The 18,761-nt window shown below is 45.9% G+C and overlaps 1 protein-coding gene across 1 annotated transcript in view; it reads right to left on the reverse strand.

Annotated features, from left to right (window-relative positions):
• Positions 1–18,761, reverse strand: part of LOC311244797 (Golgi apparatus protein 1-like) — a gene marked incomplete at its 5' end in the record, with an annotated part of 129,553 nt that overhangs the window by 59,695 nt on the left and 51,097 nt on the right. Inside the window, 2 exons of the mRNA XM_084334484.1 lie at positions 3,977–4,191; positions 14,774–14,960. Coding sequence (XP_084190610.1) covers positions 3,977–4,191; positions 14,774–14,960 — 402 coding nt within the window. The remainder of the gene's footprint in view (positions 1–3,976; positions 4,192–14,773; positions 14,961–18,761) is intronic.

The raw sequence follows: 18,761 nt of genomic DNA on the forward strand, positions 1-18,761 counted from the left end.
ATTGTTGGGTCCCATGTCAGAAAAATACGAAAACTGTAAAAAAATAAATTTAACTATACACTTCTATACACTTAAATAAAATAATGTATTTGAGATTCTCTTAAACTAATATATATATATTTTTTTATGTTTTTATTCTTAAACTAATTTAATCTATTGAATAACGACCTGTTGAGTGCAACTACAGTTCAATATCTTAAACTAATTTAATCTATTGAACTGTAGTTGCATTAACTGGTCGTTATTCCTCTATCTTTCAGAAGACCAGCGCACGCACACACACACACAGACGGTTCCCTCCCCGCTAGCCCCCACCCTCTTCTAGTCAGCCTGCTGTTCTCTCTCTCTCTCTCTCTCTCTCTGTGTGTATACGAGGAGCAGCGTGTATGGAGCAAGGTTAGCTAGCGTTAGCTCCGCGCGGCTAACGCTAGTTTACCCCGAATTAACTGAATGACTAGGTTGCAAAGCATAGTAGTTTTCACTGCACATAGAAGCAGTCAAACAGCGGGAGCATTTCGGGAGCATATGACCAAAACCCAGGCATCTTCGAGCCCTTAACACATTCGGGGCCATTGGGATGAGTCTAATTAATGTCAAGAGGACCGGGGAATGTAAACAGACGTGGGGCTGTTTGTACAGCTAAATCTATACTTTATAGTATTGCTATCTGTCCATTCTCATTGTCAATTGAGTCCATAAACCGTCCCTTCAAAATGGCTTAAAGAAAAAAAAAATCAATAGGTTCTCATTTTATAGCGCCGTGAATATAAGCGTTATATCGGATTTGGTCTAGTATATTTCCTGGAAGCCGAGATACAGGGCTAATAGCTAATAACGTTAAATCCAATGGCATTTTGGTTATAGATACGCTCCAGTTAAAACTCAAACTGCATATGATCGGTACGATCCTCACGCATGTATGCATGAAAGGCGGGGGACGTCGTTTCTGATTATCGATTACCAATAACCGCGTTAGCCTGATTAGCCACATAGGCCGAACGCCTGGTTGGCTATCAAAACAAGGCCCGATCGGGATGTACTTTACGTGAAAATAAAAGCAATAACAACTTGCCATGGATTTATCCGTGCCTCTGTCCACAACGGGTGGAATCGAAACACGGAGATATACGTCCTTGGGCGCCATTGTGTTAAGGAATCAAATAGTCTGCTCTATGGCTGCATGCTAACGCTAACGTTATTGTTTTTAAATGCGCAACGGTCAGGAAAACATGGCAGCGATAAGAGGAATCGATAGTCACGGAGGCATGCGATTCCAGGAATTGGACAATTAGGAACCGGCTCCCAACGGGAACCGGTTTTCAATTCCCATCCCTACCCTTGAATTGCCCTTCTAAGGTTTCTCTCCTCCACATTGCCTGTGGTGCATTTTTTTCCTATTGCTAGGTTTTAGTGAGTTTTTCCTTACCTTCGCGTGGGGTATGTCTGGGAGTGTTGCATTTATTTAGCATTTATTTTAAAAAAAATTTGACTTTATGGTGTTCTTGACTTGTTTAACACTATGGCGTCCGAGAACGAGTATATACGTGTTTCTAAAAAGAGCGTTGTGGACCAGAGCCACGAGTATAAACGTGACGAGTTGTTATTGTTTTATTCCATATTTATAACGCTTCTTAGGTACCCGATCCACTACCAGCATCTTTTCACATATTTGATTTTCGAAACATGCAGTACCGGCCAGACCCGCTTAGGGGTGCCATCGCTCCACTGCAGTATCATTATGTGATTTAAAAAAAAGTACAGTTCTGTGGGCTGATCATAGATCCTTGATCCCAGCCGAACATCCTCCCATCTTGGATCAGCTTGCCGAGCGTTTTTTTCAGCGTGGAATAATGGGATTTATGATTAGCCAATGTGCATATCGATCTACCAGAATCCGATGACTGGTGAGGAAATGCTGCCGGCGATCACATGGCCTGACGGTAGGATAATATTACCCCAAATTACATCTGGATTGGACATTGTTTTATAACGTAACGTGATCGGTCAATGAAAATGCTATATTGAACGCACACTGTATTGCTAATCAATAATAGTAATCGGCGTTCCCCGCCGCCCCCATTTCATCCATAGATGCTCTGTAATAGTCCGGATGCTACGCAGTTTGTTTTATTTCATTCGTATATATAGAGCAGAAATGGCGTTTGATATAACGCCGCCAACGTTTAGCTTATTTTGCAGCCTCCTGCAGAAAAGCCTAGACTAAAAGCGCGATATACCTTATATTCACGACGCTATAAAATGACAACCAACTGATGGATTTTTATTTTCTTTAAGCCATTATGAAGGCACGGTTTATGCACTCAAGTGACAATGAGAATGGACAGATAGCAATACTATAAATGATATATAAAGCTCTTAGAAAGTACATCGGTTTGTTTACAATCCGCTGTCCTCTTGAGGCCTAAATCGCCGCGCCCCGCCGGTCGCCATAGTGTTAAAGAAGACGTGTCCGGCCCATGAGGACATTAACGTGTGTTGTCGGGCCTTACAAATACATTTGATTTGAAATACATAAAAAACATAAAAATTAATTTCTTCATTCCTGAAGAAACCCTTACAAAGTTTTCACCGGACATCAGCGATATGTAAATAAGCCCTAAATAGACCTGTTCGCTGTTTACAAACATACCGTGTTCGAGCCAATCAGCAACACCAACTGAGTCACGTGACTAAGTTGCCGCGGACCTGCGCGAGCTGCTGCGCTACAAGAATACAACAGGGCTCTATGGAGAAACCATGACACTGCCCTGACTAACAGTATAATGGAGCTCTATGGAGAAACCATGACACTGCCCTGACTAACAGTATAATGGAGCTCTATGGAGAAACCATGACACTCCCCTGACTAACAGTATAATGGAGCTCTATGGAGAAACTATGACACTCCCCTGACTAACAGTATAATGGAGCTCTATGGAGAAACCATGACACTCCCCTGACTAACAGTATAATGGAGCTCTATGGAGAAACCATGACACTCCCCTGACTAACAGTATAATGGAGCTCTATGGAGAAACCATGACACTCCCCTGACTAACAGTATAATGGAGCTCTATGGAGAAACCATGACACTCCCCTGACTAACAGTATAATGGAGCTCTATGGAGAAACCATGACACTCCCCTGACTAACAGTATAATGGAGCTCTATGGAGAAACCATGACACTCCCCTGACTAACAGTATAATGGAGCTCTATGGAGAAACCATGACACTCCCCTGACTAACAGTATAATGGAGCTCTATGGAGAAACCATGGCACTCCCCTGACTAACAGTATAATGCAGCTCTATGGAGAAACCATGACACTCCCCTGACTAACAGTATAATGGAGCTCTATGGAGAAACCATGACACTCCCCTGACTAACAGTATAATGGAGCTCTATGGAGAAACCATGACACTCCCCTGACTAACAGTATAATGGAGCTCTATGGAGAAACCATGGCACTCCCCTGACTAACAGTATAATGGAGCTCTATGGAGAAACCATGACACTCCCCTGACTAACAGTATAATGGAGCTCTATGGAGAAACCATGACACTCCCCTGACTAACAGTATAATGGAGCTCTATGGAGAAACCATGGCACTCCCCTGACTAACAGTATAATGGAGCTCTATGGAGAAACCATGGCACTCCCCTGACTAAAGGTTGTTTCAAACTAAATAACGGCTGGATGTCATTTTGCCAAATCAGCAGCACGGCTGTGAGTGTGAGTCTTTCACCTTTTATATATCTAGCTCAGGCATGGATTGATTGTTTAGATCGCTAGCTAGCATGGCTAACAAATGCAAATATATTGTAGTCTGCCCCGTTGTTCTGACCAGGATTACGTTCCGTTCTGCCCCCCGTGATGCGCGCGCGCACCGAGTCCGACGTAGATGGGTTCCAAAATAAGAACCTCTGTGTTTTTGCCTTTTTTTACGGTACAGGAGACAGCGAACCAAAAACTCACAGCTTTCTGGCAGAGGTTGTCGATGGCGCCCATGTCGCCGCGGCCCACCCTCATCAGGCAGTGCAGCGTGCGCCCCTTGCGGTGCAGGCCGGAGCAGTGCGCCTCGATCTCCCCCCGGCAGTGCAGCACGATCTCTGGGCTCAGGGAGAAGTCCTCCATCAGCATCCGCCGGTAGTCCAGCATCTCGCCCTGGCACTCACCGCTCACTGTGCGGCCTGGCACAGAGAGAGAGAGAGAGAGAGAGGGAGAGAGAGAGAGAGAGAGAGAGAGAGAGAGAGGGAGGGGGAGAGCGAGAGAGAGAGAGGGAGGGGGAGAGAGAGAGAGGCAGAGAGAGAGAGAGAGGGAGGGAGAGAGAGTAGAGAGAGAGAGAGAGTAGAGAGCGAGAGCGAGAGAGAGTAGAGAGCGAGAGACACACACAGTGTCAGCTTCAAGGTTAACTGGGGCGACAGTGGCTCGGGGAGTCCAGTCCAGTCCAGTCCAGTCCAGTCCAGTCCAGTCATTTTTTATTTTCGGGTGTTGGACACATAACAACGGTCATTCCAAATCGGCAACGTTTTACCAGCTGCTATTGCAGCATTCTCCAATTGTCCGAAAAGGGCTGAAGGGAGAAGCACTAGGCTCGTCGGGCCCTACCCCTGAAGACTTACATTTATTTTTCTTTATTTACATACATAGTACATACATATAGTACACATTACAGTACACATAACAGTATACCTGCAGTATATAATAGTATATATAATAGTATATAATAGTGTATACAACACACTATTCAGTCACAGCCTGAATAGCAGTCGTCTGGTAATCTGGAGGTTCCTGGTTTGCAGCGTGTCGATGTGTCCTTGAGCAAGACACTTAACCCCTAATTGCTCCCGATGAGCAGGTCGGCACCTTGCATGGTCGCCTCCGCCATCGGAGTGTGAATGTGTGAGTGAATGGGTAGAAATGTGAGGAACAAAATTGTAAAGCGCTTTGGATAAAAGCTGCTATATAAATGCAGCCATTTAACCATTTAATTGTCACATAGATAAAAAAAAAAATACAGTGTACAGTCAATGCAATGAGATGCACCCGCGGTCGAAGCAACATTTCATATATACACGAGGAGACATAATACCAATAATCTAGCGTTGATTTCAGGATGATTCGATAATCAGCCGAAAAATGACAACGTGATAACTGGATTACACTAAAATGCCTTTTTCTCGTCCTTCATGGGATTTACTCAGAATCACCCAAACCATACTCATATTCAAAACGGTATAAAACGGAAATGTACGGATGAAAAAACAATCTGTTTTTTGCATGTTGACCAGAAGCAACTCACCGACAGTCGACGGCGTTATTAGATCCATAGCTATAATATAAAATATAGTTTTAGGACTCGCAAGTTTGGCATTCTAAAACTATATCCATTGAATAAAGACCTGGCGCTGAAAAACCTATAAATAATAACATAAGCTGACCTGAGAATAACAACAACAACAACAACAACATACAACAAAAACAATAGCAGCATCTAATAAAATAATAAGAATTTTTTAAACAATTAAAAGAACAATAAGAACATACAATAAAAGCGTGAATAATACATAAAAAAATCCACAGCATCTACAATCATTTAAGCGCTAGTATTCTGACCGCCGGGGGTAAAGACTATCTCTGAGGCGGGAGGTCCGAGCTCTGGAGCTCAGTAGACGCCTCCCTGAGGGGAGACGAGAGGCAGTGTGCTGGTGACTGGTTGATTGATTAATTGAAAACTTTATTTAACAGATTGCAGAATGGGTACAATATAGTACGGCTCAATACACACAATTGTTAAGGGGATGCAGGGGATTTTTATTTTATTTTTTTTTTACATTTCTACAACCTTGATTTACCCAGGCAAGCAAGTAAGAACAAATTCTGATTTTATTTATTGTCAAAAGTATGCATAATGTTGTGTTAATTCCACAACAAGAGATATGTAATGTTAATTACCTGAAATTATTCAGTTTTTTTGGGGGGGGAAACCCTGCATATATCGGTATCGGTTGATATCGGTATCGGAAATTAAGAGTTGGACAATATCGGTATAGGTAAAAAAGCCAATATCGAGCATCCCTAAATGAAACCTATTGCTCGTTTGGCTCTGATTCCTTTCATATTCTCCGCTGTGGATGTTTAACGGAGCGCCTGGATTTTGTTTCATTCAAGCATAAATTTAAGTCTTCATGCGTGGATTGTGGATATGAATTACGACGAATCTGAATATGTGGATTGTTGAATTGTCACGGTCACTCACACGTTATTGTGATATTGTAACTGAGATTAAAATGTTTGAGGAGATGCGCTGTTTGATTTGATGACGTGGGCGTGACTCGAGAAAATCAACGAGCAATTGCAAGCCTTTGACGTTTTGATGAATGCATTTGAGAAAATGCATTTATCTGTTCAAGCACTGTTAGTGTTATCTGATGATGAACAAGAAGGTGATTAACATGACTGGTGTCACTGGTATAAACCAAAGGTTAATCAATTCAATGCATGTATGGATGTCCGAAACTGTATATAGCCTCCCTCCAAGCCTCTCTTATTTCTGGGGTCGAGCCTTGAAAACTTTGGGAACCATGTATTTATATATAAAGTACATGATACCTAGGCCGAGCGCATACAGTACAGATATCCTCATAAGTATCTATTAATTTGTATCAATTAGATACTCTTTGGGCTTGTTTGTATCTACTTATTCTGAAAGAGTTGAACTAATTATTTTCGCTAGCAAGATCTCATTCGATTATTCATTCCATTAAGCCTACTGCCAGCAGGCACATTTAAAGAAATATAATCCGATTGATTGGGGTAATGAGGGACTTAAAATTAGCCTATAGATTATGCATTTAACTTGTCTGCGAGGCTATTGAGCTGTACTGTATTGTACACATTCTGCAATCTTTCAATAAAGTTTTAAATCAATCAATCAATCAATGCCGTTAGAAAATCAGGATTTCTGCGATCGACATCTGCTGTCTTTTCAGGTGCGGCGGCCGCGCGCAATTATCCTGAGCATCAAGTCCGGTTCGAATGAACGACACTGAATCAGCGTTCGAGGAACAGGGGAAAGCCCGGATTCAAACATCGGGTTAATTGAATCTGGATAATGGGACTTTTGATCGACTTAGTTGAACCAGGTACAGGGAATAGGGCCCAGAGAAAGACTTTCGTCTCGTTTACATCAGGGTCCCCCATTTTCAATTCATCATAACATATGACATACAGATATATATCATGACATTTATGACCTACAGATATACAGTACCGTTACATTTATGACATACAAGATATACAAAATATACAGTACTGTTTAACAGAGATCCTAACAGAAACGATATACATTCGAGGGGGAGGAAACTGTACATTAGGAGGGGGTTGTGACTGGGGTCTTTCATCACACACACACAACAAAATAGAGCAGAACTATGTAACGATAAAGAGTTCGACAGCACGGGGTAAGTGTTTTAACACATTACGTCTTTATTTTCATCCGTTTATTTTTAACTCGTCCGGTCTACTCGACATTGTTGCGAATTAGGGCGACGTCAATGGTTCTTCAGAGTTTTAAATAAAGATTTGAAATTAAATTAAATTAATCAAGTTACTCGAACAGACCGACTGATTTATTTATTAGAAGCGGCGGCGTGATGGATAGAGACGGGAATAGATGTTCTGCAGAGGAATCGAAGAGGGTGGGAATGAAAGCAGTGTCTTGCTTAACGGAACACACCAACATTTTGGGAAATTTTAGCTCACCGTCAAGAAGATAGAGACCAGTTTCCTCTCTGCGCGTTCAGTAGAAAGCTATCTGGCTGCACGTTAGCCTAGCTTAGCACAATTAATGGAAGTGGACAGTGCCGGTTAACCTAGGCATTGTCCAACTAACACCTCTCCCGAAGGCTAACCGGCACTGTCCGCTTCCATTCATTGTGCTAAGCTAGGCTAACGTGCAGCCAGATAGCTTTCTACTGAGCGCACAGAGAGGAAACTGGTATCTATCTTCTTGTCTCTCTCTGGAGAAGACGGTGAGCTAATTTCCCAAAATGTTGGCGTGTTCCTTTAAGCAAGACACTGAACCCCCCGCCTGCACCCTACTGCCCTAAACAGACCCTTTAAGGCAGGGGTCTCAAACTCGCGGCGGCCCGCTGGATGATATTTTACGGCCCCCCGTACTTGACATCAAAGTTTAGTGTTTAGTGCTGCCCGCGAGCAACTTTTTGCAGAGTCGTTGCGCGAGAGTTGGAAGTTTTATTTATTTGATCGCTTGTAGGCTGTCCATAGCGCAGGCTCATGAGTCATGACCGCAACGTTACGTTAGTGACTTGGTTGAAAACGTGATTCCGGAGGAAGGAAAATATATCCCGTCACCCGCAGGCATCCTCTGCTATCTGAGATCTCCTCTGCAAGCAGTGCTCTGCCTGTCCGGCTGCACTGCTCCACACCGTCTGTGTCTGTGTACTCTGGTCCAATCACATTCAGCGTCCCGTCAGCGTCCCCCCCCCCCCCACCCACAGTCTGCGAATCAGAGGCAGAGCAGGGCGGGTCTTCACGGAATGCTTGTCGTCTCTTTCAACGGGTCCGAGTCAGTGGAGAGAGTTGACAGCGCATCTACAGGTAGTCTAATCTGCAGGTACTGTAGCTAGTAACCTCGTTACCAGTTTTATCTCCGTGATATAAATGTCGCTAGTAGCCTAGTTTTCGCCAGCAGGCAGTTAGTAGAAAAATGTGGCATGTAACATGTTCAAAGATGGCCAGTAAAAGAAAAGTCGACTGAAAAATATGCGTTCATCCTGAGTCCAGCACCAAACCAATGTGGCTAATATGCCATGTGAAGAGTGGCAATTTGAAAGGCCACTATGAAACAAAACAGTTATTTTGATGCAACCTTTCCTCAAAATTCAGCGCTAAGAACCAAAAAAATAAATGGAATGAAATCATCATATCAAGCTGCAAGCAGAATTTTTTTTTTTATCCACTTTTTCTCCTTATTTTCTATTTTTCTCCCATCCCAATTTCGCTGTTTCCAATTCTCCCCTCCCCTGTCTTGAACGTTGCTTGCATATGCCACCCACAGGTCGGTCGTAGGGAGGATAGAAGCCTTGCATCACGTGTCCCCTCCGGTACACGAGGAGGCAGCCTGTCACATCTTTTCACCTGCCAGCGCGGACTCTCATTCGGCGAGGTGTAACGTGTGGGAGGCTCACACTACCCCCGCTATTTCATGTCTCTGCTGTGCAGGCGTCCCCCAACCGACCTGTAGGAGTCGCTGTCCACAACGTCCAGATTACCACCCATCGACTTCCACCCGCTGACTCTGCCAATTGAGTTAGTATGACGGCCGGACCAAGCCGGAGGCAACGCCGACAGCCAGATTTGAACCCGGTGTCTCTTGCGTTGGTGACGAGCGCAATGTCCGCTGCGCCACCCAGCCGCCCGTCAAGCAGAATTATTGTTACATCTATGTCACAACGAGAAAAAGCAACCAAGTCCTCACTCAGTGGCATGGGTGTTGGCTAAACACAAGAAGCCATTCTCTGATGCATACATAATAAAATAATGTATGACTGAAGTAGGGCTGACCCCTATTAGTCGATTAGTCGACTAATCGGTCGAAAGGAGCCGTAGTCGACTGGCCAACCTCTTAGTCGAATATAATAATAAAAAAATAAAAAGATTTATAATTCTTCTTTTTTTTATCATTCTTTCCAAAAGAAAAGAGGCCTAGAAGCGTGGCTAACGCTAATGGCATGCATACCAGAGGCTAACTGCCTATGAAAACAGGCACAGAAAGAGGATTTCACCCGTCTAATGAACACACTAGACTAGACAAAATCAAGATGTATCCATCAGTGGACCAATTGCATGCTTTTGCAGAGGACAAGAAGCCTTCAGTCGACTCCTTCAGACATTAAGCACCCCCACAGCCCAAATGGAATGATACAAATTATTTCTTTTATTTTTTATCTTTTTTAAATATTATATATATATATATATATATATATATATATTTTTTTTTACCAATAGTCGACTAACGGCAAATTTTGGCCAATCATAGTCGACCATCCAAATCCTTAGTCGGGGACAGCCCTAGACTGAAGTGATGGAGACCATGTTTGAAGGCAAACAAAAGCAAATCCTCCAACCAGAATAACTGAAATACAGCTTTGTGAATAGAATAAAAAAAATGCACAGTGCATTTCCATAGCTGTGGATGAGTCCACTGACACCACTGAGAATGCTCAGTTGCTGGTGTTTGTGAGGTTTTAGTAAGTTTGTGAGAAGATTGGATCAGTTGTACTTTTTTTTGGAATACTTGAAACCCTTTTTTTTTAATACTTGATGCGGCCCAGCCTCACTACCTCCAGCCTCACCCAGACTCTACCTCCAGCCTCACCCAGACTCTACCTCCAGCCTCACCCAGCCTCTCCCTCCAGCCTCACCCAGACTCTCCCTCCAGCCTCACCCAGACTCTCCCTCCAGCCTCACCCGACTCTACCTCCAGCCTCACCCAGACTCTACCTCCAGCCTCACCCAGACTCTACCTCCAGCCTCACCCAGACTCTACCTCCAGCCTCACCCAGACTCTACCTCCAGCCTCACCCAGACTCTACCTCCAGCCTCACCCAGACTCTACCTCCAGCCTCACCCAGACTCTACCTCCAGCCTCACCCAGACTCTCCCTCCAGCCTCACCTCTCCCTCCAGCCTCACCCAGACTCTCCCTCCAGCCTCACCCAGCCTCTACCTCCAGCCTCACCCAGCCTCTACCTCCAGCCTCACCCAGCCTCTACCTCCAGCCTCACCCAGACTCTACCTCCAGCCTCACCCAGACTCTACCTCCAGCCTCACCCAGCCTCTACCTCCAGCCTCACCCAGACTCTACCTCCAGCCTCACCCAGACTCTACCTCCAGCCTCACCCAGACTCTACCTCCAGCCTCACCCAGACTCTACCTCCAGCCTCACCCAGACTCTCCCTCCAGCCTCACCCAGACTCTCCCTCCAGCCTCACCCAGACTCTCCCTCCAGCCTCACCTCTACCTCCAGCCTCACCCAGACTCTCCCTCCAGCCTCACCTCTCCCTCCAGCCTCACCCAGACTCTCCCTCCAGCCTCACCCAGACTCTACCTCCAGCCTCACCCAGACTCTACCTCCAGCCTCACCTCTCCCTCCAGCCTCACCCAGACTCTACCTCCAGCCTCACCTCTCCCTCCAGCCTCACCCAGCCTCTCCCTCCAGCCTCACCCAGCCTCTCCCTCCAGCCTCACCCAGCCTCTACCTCCAGCCTCACCCAGACTCTACCTCCAGCCTCACCCAGACTCTCCCTCCAGCCTCACCTCTACCTCCAGCCTCACCCAGCCTCTCCCTCCAGCCTCACCCAGACTCTACCTCCAGCCTCACCCAGACTCTACCTCCAGCCTCACCCAGCCTCTACCTCCAGCCTCACCCAGACTCTACCTCCAGCCTCACCCAGACTCTACCTCCAGCCTCACCCAGACTCTCCCTCCAGCCTCACCCAGCCTCTACCTCCAGCCTCACCCAGCCTCTCCCTCCAGCGGCCCCCAGACTCTACCTCCAGCCTCACCCAGACTCTACCTCCAGCCTCACCCAGACTCTCCCTCCAGCCTCACCCAGACTCTACCTCCAGCCTCACCCAGCCTCACCCAGCCTCTACCTCCAGCCTCACCCAGACTCTACCTCCAGCCTCACCCAGACTCTACCTCCAGCCTCACCCAGACTCTACCTCCAGCCTCACCCAGACTCTACCTCCAGCCTCACCTCTCCCTCCAGCCTCACCCAGCCTCTCCCTCCAGCCTCACCCAGACTCTACCTCCAGCCTCACCCAGACTCTACCTCCAGCCTCACCCAGACTCTACCTCCAGCCTCACCCAGACTCTACCTCCAGCCTCACCCAGACTCTACCTCCAGCCTCACCTCTCCCTCCAGCCTCACCCAGCCTCTCCCTCCAGCCTCACCCAGACTCTCCCTCCAGCCTCACCCAGACTCTACCTCCAGCCTCACCCAGACTCTACCTCCAGCCTCACCCAGACTCTACCTCCAGCCTCACCTCTCCCTCCAGCCTCACCCAGCCTCTCCCTCCAGCCTCACCCAGACTCTCCCTCCAGCCTCACCCAGCCTCTCCCTCCAGCCTCACCCAGACTCTACCTCCAGCCTCACCCAGACTCTCCCTCCAGCCTCACCCAGACTCTCCCTCCAGCCTCACCCAGACTCTCCCTCCAGCCTCACCCAGCCTCTACCTCCAGCCTCACCCAGACTCTCCCTCCAGCCTCACCTCTACCTCCAGCCTCACCCAGACTCTACCTCCAGCCTCACCCAGACTCTACCTCCAGCCTCACCCAGCCTCTACCTCCAGCCTCACCCAGACTCTACCTCCAGCCTCACCCAGACTCTCCCTCCAGCCTCACCTCTCCCTCCAGCCTCACCCAGACTCTACCTCCAGCCTCACCCAGCCTCTACCTCCAGCCTCACCCAGACTCTACCTCCAGCCTCACCCAGACTCTCCCTCCAGCCTCACCCAGACTCTCCCTCCAGCGGCCCCCAGCCTCTCCCTCCAGCCTCACCCAGCCTCTACCTCCAGCCTCACCCAGACTCTACCTCCAGCCTCACCCAGACTCTCCCTCCAGCCTCACCCAGACTCTCCCTCCAGCGGCCCCCAGCCTCTCCCTCCAGCCTCACCCAGACTCTCCCTCCAGCGGCCCCCCAGGTACTTTGAGTTTGAGACCCCTGCTTTAGTGAAGGGGTCGCGCATATGGAAAATTAAAACGACACTATGTGTAATATATGGCTGTAAATTCCTATAGAATATACAGGTGCAGCTCAATACATTTGAATATCGTGGAAAAGTCTATATATTTCGCTCTATTGATGCAGTAATTTGTGCAAAAGGAGAATATTTGTATTCGACTGGTCTTATGTAATATTCAAACTGTCTGAGATACTGAATTGATGAGCCGTGAGCCGTAATCATCCAAATTAAAACAAATAAAGGCTTGAAATATTTCACCTCGTGCGTAATGAATGAATCTATAATCTATGAGAGTTTTCGCTTTTTTAATTGAATTACTTTTCCATGATATTCTAATTGATTGAGCAGCACCTGTATATATATATATATATATACACCTGTATGATCCTACACAGTAATAATAATAATAATAATAATAATAATAGTTACGAAGGATCAGATTAAACCGAATATATATATTTATTTATTGATATATATTGCATAGTATTTGTATATCGTTTGATATCCCTTGTATATTCCTTGTACATATACACGGAATATCCCTTTAGTCTAGCCCATAATAGTTCATTCTCCTATTGGACAGCGGTCCACCGGCGCCAGGGACCGGCCCCCGGAGCCAAGTTCAAAGTCACCGATACGACAAGTCTGTACTTGCCCCGGCCCTGCCCAGGGATACGGCGACAGAAATGAGAGTGGCACTATTTGTTCACCGTGCGTATAAATACGGCGCAGGTGAATGTAGAAGACCCTTAGCCCCTTACCTCCGTACCCTTCGTGCACTTAGCATGTTACCGATAAGTTGAAGCCTCACCCACGATACAACGTGCGGTGAAGTATGGCCTGTTTGGCCTCAGAATAGAGCATCGGGACCGCGTGCGAATTAGTAACTGAATTGTCAGAGTTTGGCACTATACCGTCGAGTGCGACATATTTCTATTGAGTCTTTAATAGTCTATTGTGTATAGTGTATCGTGCGGTTAGAATTCTATAGTGACCAGCATCCCCAACGCTTTCTCGTATTAGCTAGAGTTCTTATCCAGGCTGGGCCGACCGCATGGCGCCTTCACCCGAGGAGACCTAGGCGAGAACCGTATGGACATGTACACTGGATTAATCTACCCGACGACTGCATAGCCTTTGCGGCTGGAATATATTTGCTTTGGTCCTATGATTTATGGAGCGGATAATCGCCGACGCCTGCACGTGTTGGATTTACCCCGAGAGGAGTCAAGTCGAGTCGGCGCTCAGAGAGCCTGGGGCCGCCTAGCTTTCTTCACTGTAGAGCTACAGTCTACAAGAGAACCAAGCTGTATTCGTCTGTGGATCAAGGGACTACTGCACCGGCTTCTGTACCTGAAGTCTCCCTAGTCATCGTTGACCAGATGTCCTACTACCGACAGATCTTCTACCCCCCTGCTGGCTTACAACCAGTGGGAACCCTTTCCAGTATCCCCGCTATCACTAGTGGACCATAGATATAATTCCCTAAGATTCAGGTTGTATAATTACCTCCTGCGTAACCAGATAATGGACATTCGTTATTGATTTGCCGACGCATACTCCTTTGCCTTACAAGTGCATTCAAAGAATAATGTAAAGTATCCTATGTACCTTTTGCTCCATTAAATACTTGATTAATACCTTTGACTGGAACCGATTTCATTGTGGGAAGTGTTCATCATATTCATATATCGTGTACTGTATGGCCAGTAATTAAAGTACATAAAGCGGTAGTGGTTTAATGATACCATACTTATCAATACAGTCAGGGAATTGTACCCCTCAGTTACAATAATAATAATAATAATGCATTCTATTTATAGGGCGCCTTTCAAGGCACTCTAGGTCGCCGTACAACAATTTAAAAACAGTTAAATTCATAATCACAGTACATTAAAATAAAAAAATATATATATAAAATCAGACAAAAAAAATGTAATCAGACATACGCCTGGTGGGTTTTGAGGTGGGTTTTACAGTGTCCCGTGAGCGCCACCTACCTCTGTGCACGGCAGACTCCAGGCAGAGCAGCAGGTAGGAGAGGCGCGCCTCACGGGCCCGGGGCACGTTGGCGTCGGCGCTGCAGCGGTACCTCCTCAGGTCGGACTTGCAGGCCTTGGCCAGTGAGTAGCTCACCTTGTAGTCCTGGGCGATCAGCTTCTGCCTGGTGGTGAGCGCCTCTCGGCACTGCGGCAAACACACACCCCCCGCGAGGAGCCGCCGTTAGCCCCCGCCGCTATGAAGCACGTTAGCAGCCCCCACAGTTGAGGGCCGGCGCCATATATGGCAAACGACAGGCTAAGAGAATAATCAGAGACTCTAGTCACCCGAACGACGGCCTCTTTGAACCGCCGCTGCGGTCAGGCAGGCAGGCAGGCGCTGCCGGAGTCTCGTGGCCGGGCACAGAGAGGCTCAGAAGGAGCTTCTGTCCCCCGGGCCATCAGGATGCTCAACGACTCTATGTAACACAACCCATCATCTACACTAGGGCTGCAAAGATTAGTGAAAAATCGTCGACGAGATATTGTTGCGTCGATTAGTCATTAAAAAAAATAAAAAATACAAATTATTATAATTTTTTTTTTCTTTTTTTTTTAACTACCTATCTTTGTGAAAGTGGCTTCTCAGCTCTGGTCCAGCCAGCTGAAGACTTCTTAGCTTAACATAACAGACCGACAGTAAGTTTGGGGGAACTAATGGGATAACTGGGGATGTTGTTTGGTCCTGACAAGAGTCTCAAAGCAACTCTGAGGTCATGCTCAATGTCCAATCTGTTCCTCTGCTTTGTCTTCAGCTGGACCAGAGCTGAGAAGCCACTTTCACAAAGATAGGTAGTTTAAAAAAAAATATATATATATATATATATATATATATTTTTTTTAATAGTTGTTTTTCGATTAGTAGACTAATCGAAAAAATAATCGACAGATTAGTCGACTACCAAAATAGTCATTAGTTGCAGCCCTAATCTACACACACATCCACATGCACACACTCACTTTAAACAAACACTCACTTTACTCACTTTAACACACTTTATATTTATCTATTATTAAAGAGATTTGCACCACATTCATACCTCATTTGCACCCTACCCCAAGTTTTGTACCTCACTGTTACTCATTTTACTCTGCATTGTATATTGTATATATTAGGGCTGCAACTAGCGATTATTTTGGTAGTCGACTAATCTGTCGATAATTTTTTCGATTAGTCGACTAATCTAACGATTATTTCGGTCACACCCTCCGTCTCTGCTTCCTGTGGGCGCGGCTCCTTTTCCGGGCTCTTAGCAGACTTCTTAGCTTAACATAACAGACCGACAGTACGTTTGGGGGAACTAATGGGATAACTGGGGTTGCAACAAAAGTGCAACTAGGGCTAAAAACACAATGAAATAAAATAATAATAATAATAATAATAATAATAATAATAATAATAATAATAATAATAATAATAATAATAATAATAATAATAAATAATATATCCTTCTTAGCTTAACATCCCAGGAAACTAATGGGATAACTGGGGATGTTGTTTGCTCGTGACAAGAGTCTCAAAGTCTGGGGTGATGGTAGACAAAGCAACTCTGAGGTCATGCTCACTGTCCAATCTGTTCCTCCGCTCTGTCTTCAGCTGGACCAGAGCTGAGAAGCCACTTTCACAAAGATAGGTAGTGCAAAAAAATATAAAATAAAAAAAGATTTTTTTACGACGCATCGATCCATAAATTCTGCGTCGACGAGTTTTTATGATCGACGTCATCGATTATGTCGACTAATCATTGCAGCCCTAGTATATATGTATATTGACTTTATCTACTTTTTACTTCTTAATTATTTGACTTACTTTCTCTTTACTGTATGTACAGTAGCACACTCTCAGGGGCTCAGAAGGAACAAGCATTTCATTATAAAGTATCCTGTATTTTGTTCTGACAAATAAAAACAAACTTGAAACCTTGAACATCATATCATGTTATATATTTTTTCCATCATCAGCAAATAACAGTAACAGCCGCTACACTTTCCATACTGTTTTTAAAAGGTTCTTTTCTGATTCTGACTGAAGCCTGCAGAAGCCAAATAGTTCACTGAGGTTTACTGCAAGTAGGGTCGGGTACCGTACTCTGTGCTTTTTAAGGGTGCCGACCGAATTACACCGGTACTACCGAGTACGATTCACGCTAGATCAATCGGTACCAAATATCGGAGTTTAGTATAAGAGTGTAATATTACTAGACAAGAGGGAGCCTTTTAAATATATATATATTACCGTCCCGTCTCTTGGGTCTTTGGAAAGACCAGACGAGGTCAGAGGAGTTTGATCATATTTACTGAGGACGGCCAGATAATGTTGATATTTAAACATTTACAAACACAATACATGATCATGTGATTTATTTTGTGTGGCGTGTTACAACAATGAATAACTAAATGTTCTAAATAAATAACAAATGTAGAAGTTTGGACTCATTTTTCTACAACTGAAATTAAATCTTTTATTACACAGAGAGAGTTAAGTACCAAAAAAAGGTACAGATACCGACTTCCAGGAACTAGTACTGGTACCGGTATCGGTTCAAATGCGAACGGTACCCAACCCTACCTATAAGATTCCGAAAGTATTTATTTTCAGTACGTCTCAAAACAACAAGAGAACAAAATAACCCTGCAAAGCTCCTTCCTCATTTCTTTTTCCGTTTTTCTCCCCTCCCAATGTTGGTCGTTATGCAAATTCCCAATCCCCTTCCTGGTCGTTGCGCACTCTACCCCCTACCGTCGGTCCGGGAGGGCGGAGACTATCACATGCTTCCTCCGACACATGTGTAGCCAGCCCACCGCTTCTTTTCACCTGGCAGCGCGGACTCTCACTGGGAGAGTGTAAGGTGTGGAGGGTGACACTACCTCTCCCAGATCCTTCCCTCGCTGTGCAGGCGCCCTGACCGACCTGTAGGAGTCGCTGTTTACAACGACCAGGACCCACCCTCGCCGGGTTTCCCACCCGCTGACACTGCCAATTGTGTCAGTATGGACGGTCGACCAACCCGGAGGCACCACAGCCGGATTCAATCCCACTGTCTCTGTGGTGGTAGACAGACGCTTAGTCCGCTGCGCTGCCCGGCCGCCCCTCCTTCATTTGTAATAAATCATTCATATCACATAGAAGTCCTCAACCTAGGTGTCATTCTCTGGACTCCACACTCATTTGTCCCCCACATCAAATCCGTCACTAAATCAGCCTTTTTTTCACCTCAAGAACATGTCTAGACTCGGGCGGCTGAGACCCTCATCCACGCCTTCATCACCTCCCGCTTGGACTACTGTAATGGGTTCCTATCCGGGGTGACCCACAAAGCCCTGGACAGGCTCCAGTACGTTCAGAACTCAGGGTTCTAACCCGCACCAAACCCTGGCAGCACAGCCCCCCCCCCCCCCCCCCCCCTCATACACCTCCACTGGCTTCCTGTAAAATATCGTGTCACCTTCAAGATCCTCCTGCTCACATATAAGTCCCTCCACACCACCGCCCCTCAATACCCATCAGACATTCTCCACACCTACACCCCCTCCTGGGAACCTCCGCTCCTCTGACACAGGCTTACTCGCCGTCCCACAAGCCAGGTTGCGGACCTTCAGGGACAGGGCTTTTAGTGTAGCTGCCCCCCACCCTCTGGAACTCCCTCCCCATGGACATCCGAAATGCTAACTCGCTTGTCTAGTTTAACAACCTGCTGAAGACCCACCTCTTCACCCAGGCCTCTGGTCTCCGCTGCTCTGGAGTGTCCTATTCATTTTGTTTTTGTTCCGTTCCGTTTGTTCCGTTTTTGTATTTAGTTTCTTAGTTTAGGTCACCTTTATCTCTCCCCTCCCCCTGTTTTTGTAAAGTGCCTTGGGTACACGAAAAGAGCTATATAAATTCAGGCCATTATTATACAAGCTCATGATAATTCAGTATAGTTTCAGTATTTTTTTTACTGTATTTATT

Source organism: Notolepis coatsorum, assembly GCF_963971535.1.
Source record: "Notolepis coatsorum genome assembly, chromosome: 18".
Lineage (NCBI taxonomy): Eukaryota > Metazoa > Chordata > Actinopteri > Aulopiformes > Paralepididae > Notolepis > Notolepis coatsorum.